The sequence below is a fragment of the Bison bison genome, unplaced genomic scaffold (genome assembly GCF_000754665.1).
Source record: "Bison bison bison isolate TAMUID 2011002044 unplaced genomic scaffold, Bison_UMD1.0 scf7180017864499, whole genome shotgun sequence".
Classification (NCBI taxonomy): Eukaryota; Metazoa; Chordata; class Mammalia; order Artiodactyla; family Bovidae; genus Bison; species Bison bison.
Window position 1 is genome coordinate 4435048 of NW_011495058.1, and position 1827 is coordinate 4436874.

The 1827-nt window shown below is 63.8% G+C and overlaps 1 protein-coding gene across 1 annotated transcript in view; it reads right to left on the reverse strand.

Moving 5' to 3' along the window:
* The window catches only part of ZMIZ2 (zinc finger, MIZ-type containing 2), a 10198-nt gene extending 8922 nt beyond the window's left edge, over positions 1 to 1276 (reverse strand). The window contains exons 1-4 of the mRNA XM_010829038.1: positions 1142 to 1276; positions 864 to 978; positions 359 to 561; positions 1 to 120 (exon numbers count right to left, since the gene is read on the reverse strand). Coding sequence (XP_010827340.1) covers positions 1 to 120; positions 359 to 561; positions 864 to 978; positions 1142 to 1191 — 488 coding nt within the window. The 5' untranslated portion in view covers positions 1192 to 1276. The remainder of the gene's footprint in view (positions 121 to 358; positions 562 to 863; positions 979 to 1141) is intronic.
* Between the last annotated feature and the right edge of the window lie 551 nt (positions 1277 to 1827).

Here is a 1827-nt window from a genome sequence, read left to right on the forward strand (position 1 = left end):
GCCGTGGCGGCGGCAGCAGCCACTGCAGCAGCCGCCGCTGCTTGAGTGAAGTCGGTGGATGGCCGTGTGGCGTGTGAGGGGAGGCCCAGGCCCCCCGGACCCCCTGGGCCACCTGCATACCTGCAAGAGACAGACGGCTCAGCTCAGAGGCACTTCCCTGGCCTCTCCTTGGGGGCACATGGCACCTATGGGGAGCCCCATTTTTTCCCAGACACGCCATCATTAGCTCGGGAGCTGGCAGGAGCAGCAGAGTCATAGTAACTCCTGACCACACAGTTCCCTGGTGCCCACCAAGCAAGAAGCATCGCCCCCCAGAGGGCTCCTGGCACACCTGCCAGGGGAGGAGGGCCCTGCTTACCCGGTAGTGAAGCCAGGGCCCCCGGGGTAGACCCCGCGGCCATACACCCCTTGTGGCACGTAGCCCTTGTTGGCACCACCCTCACCGAATGCCTGCTGTCCGAGGCACTGTGGGGAGCTCGGGGCGGAGCTGCCGCCTGCCATGCCGGGCATCACGGAGCTGCCGGGGGGGCTCCCTGCAGGGCCCATGGGGTTCCCCAAAACCTACAAGGAACCGAGAATCACTAAAGGAGACCATGCAAACAACCTGCTTCGTGCAGTGGTTCTAAAGTGGTGGAAGAAGAGGCCTGGCAGGTGAGGAGGTGGGGGTGGGGGCGGAGGGGAGGGGTGGTCCAGAGGGGTCGTGGGGAGCTGTGCACACGTCCGGGTGTGGAGGCCAGGATCCCATGCCATGCATGAAAGAGCTAGTCTCTGAGGACGTGGGAACTCAAGAGCCCTAGCTCCACGCCTCCAAGACCTAAGCTGGGCACTGACGCCTCCCAGGGTGGGGCCAGGGCTGGGCTCACCTGGCTCTGTGCTGCGTTGCCAACTCCCCACACGGTTGTGACCACAGACAGTGATCCTGCTGGCTGAGTGGCACTCTGTTGCCAAGGCACCGCCTCATATGCGAATGGACCATCACTGCACAGAGAGGCACAGGTGGAGAGCCTGGGTCAGGAGGCCTCAGGTGCCGAGAACCCCACCGGGGAGGATCTGAAGGCTGAGAGCAGCGGGGTCCCACTCTACCACCACCTTCCCACGTTCTGAGGCCTAAGAGGGGAGGGCAGCCGGAGCCCCCACTCACCTGTGTGGTGCGGGGGGCAGGGCAGGTTTCATGGGGTTCATGGGGTTCATTGGCTTGGGAACAGCCTGAAGGCCAGGTCTGCGGGAGGCAGGAAGCGGCCCTCACCGGTGCTCACGTGAGACTTGGCTGCTCTGGCTGCAGGGACAAGGGGGACGGAAGTGCGTGGAGACGCACCTGGGAGAACCAAGCCCTGTCCTGCCTCTGCTCTGGAAGGTAGGGAGGGTGACGGGGACCTGGGGGCCCACTCAGCATGCGGGGGGAGCAGTCAGGCCACCCTGGCATTGGCCCGACCTTACACTGCCCACCCTGGCAAACCTCTGCTCGCACCACCCCTCTACATCTAGCCCAGAAGCTAGCATTAGCCCTTGCTGGTCAGGCCCTGCCACCACGAGCCCCTGGAATACCTTTGGAAGATGGAAGAAGGCTTTCTGATCCCCAAAACCTTCCAAATTCCCCCTCCCTACCTGAAGGCGTGGATACACATAAAAGCCAGGGAGCATTCAGGACCCAACTGTCAGAATCCACCCCGGCTCCTCTGCTCCAACCACACACAAGGCCCCAGGGTGGAGGGCAAGGCCAGAAGCACACAGGGGGCCAACATGAGGCACTACCCTGCCCCATGGTGGGCAGGCCCTCCAGATGCCGGAGTCACAGGGTCAGCTATCCTCCAGCCAGATTGGGGGCTG